The 1,441-nt window shown below is 54.3% G+C and overlaps 1 protein-coding gene across 1 annotated transcript; it reads right to left on the bottom strand.

The window, feature by feature from the left end:
• Positions 1–382: 382 nt before the first annotated feature.
• LOC146542541 (feather keratin Cos1-1/Cos1-3/Cos2-1-like) lies at positions 383–1,221 on the bottom strand. The gene is made up of 2 exons (XM_085210843.1): positions 1,123–1,221; positions 383–709 (listed from the first exon to the last, which is right to left on the bottom strand). Exons 1-2 carry the CDS (start codon positions 1,219–1,221, stop codon positions 383–385), a joined length of 426 nt encoding a protein of 141 aa, XP_085066969.1.
• Between the last annotated feature and the right edge of the window lie 220 nt (positions 1,222–1,441).

The following is a 1,441-nucleotide window of genomic DNA, read 5'->3' as shown; positions in this document are numbered from 1 at the left end:
GACAAAGTGGAGATCCCAAGGGCAGGGAGCAGCAGAAGCAGACAAGATTCTGTTCCCCTTTTCCTATGGCAGAATGGCCACAGGACGCCCTCCTAAATGCCCATCAGAGGAGAGAGGCTAGAAGGTCCCTAGGACCTGCTGAGAGAATTTTGGGGAGAGTAACAGACAACAAAGAAAAGAGAGAAAAGTGAGTGGAAGGGAATATAGTTAGACATTGGCCACGTAGTTAGAGAAGCCAGGTGAGGCCCTCCTGTCTGTCGTGACAGGGTAAGCCACAGATGGTCATCTGCTCTGAAAACTGCGGCACAAAGTCTGTTCTGCTGTCCAGCATCGTGTCCTGAGATCGTTGGGGGTCCTTGTCTGGGACCAGTGCCCAGCACCTTTAGCAGGGGGTGCACCTTCTGCCACAGTAGCGGTTGGAAATGCAGGAGAGGTCAAAGCCCCCCGAGGTGATGGGCACGCCCTGACAGCTGAGGATGCTGCCAACAGCAGCGGAGGTGGAGGATCCGACGGCGGTGTTCTGCGGGAAGGAGCTGAGGATGGGTCCGGGCAGGGTCACCACCACGGGAGAGGGCTCAATGACGATGGTGGAGTCCTGGCACTGCCTGACGCAGGGCTCATTGCAGCTGCTGGCCAGAGGGGTCGGGCCGCAGGGCTGGCATGGCACACACGGGTTACAGCAGGACATGTCTTTGGGCTGGCAATGTACCTGTTGAGAGAGAGGACCGAGTGGAGAAAATAGAGAGTCAGGAGGAGCCTAGCATCCCACCAAGAGGGAATCACACACATGCAGTCCTGGGAGTTGGAAGCTGTGCAGGGATGATCATCGGCTTCCTGGTCTCTTCCTGCTAGGACCCAGAAAGAAGCACGCGATGCCTATCAAGCTACTTCTCAGACCCTAGCCCAGTAGCCCCCCCAGAAGCAGTGCAGTCCCAGCTACTGTCCAGGACCAACCTTCTCCCCTTCCTTCCAAACTTCCCTTTTCCATGAGCAGCAGCTCCAAGCTTTGTCATGGAACAGAGCTAGTAGATCTGCTCCATCTGCATGGTAGCAGATGAGAGGTCTATAGACCTCAGGCCTCCTATGAAGGGAGAGGGAGACAGGAAGGGGGCTCACGCTCACCTGGATCCCAGGAAGAAAGAGGCAAGAGAAGCGAATGTGAGAGTAAGGAACTGGGCTGTCTTTTATAGTGGACCAACGCTGACCCATATCCTGAGACATCACTTACAGTAGTGATTATTTTCTGACCAGCGCCTCTTGAATGCCAAACATCCTAGCTAATGATATGGACAGTGTGCTGGCTTCCTGTGCAGCACTGTTGAGTTTCCAGCTTTGTGTAATTTCCATTCCAGGCTAAAGGCATCTTTTGAGAGTAATGAGGGAGGCCCAAGCATTTCTACGCCACAGACACCAGCGTGGGAAACAGAGTGAATTCATGTGC

Source organism: Meleagris gallopavo, chromosome 29 (assembly GCF_905368555.1).
Source record: "Meleagris gallopavo chromosome 29, MGAL_WU_HG_1.1, whole genome shotgun sequence".
Lineage (NCBI taxonomy): Eukaryota > Metazoa > Chordata > Aves > Galliformes > Phasianidae > Meleagris > Meleagris gallopavo.
This window is presented reverse-complemented; position numbering and strand designations above follow the sequence as displayed.

Coding starts and splice junctions, on each gene's coding strand:
- LOC146542541 (XM_085210843.1), bottom strand. CDS start 1,221: ATGTCTCAGGATATGGGTCAGCGTTGGTCCACTATAAAAGACAGCCCA. Junction 710..1,122: donor TCTTTCTTCCTGGGATCCAG/GTGAGCGTGAGC, acceptor CTCTCTCAACAG/GTACATTGCCAGCCCAAAGA.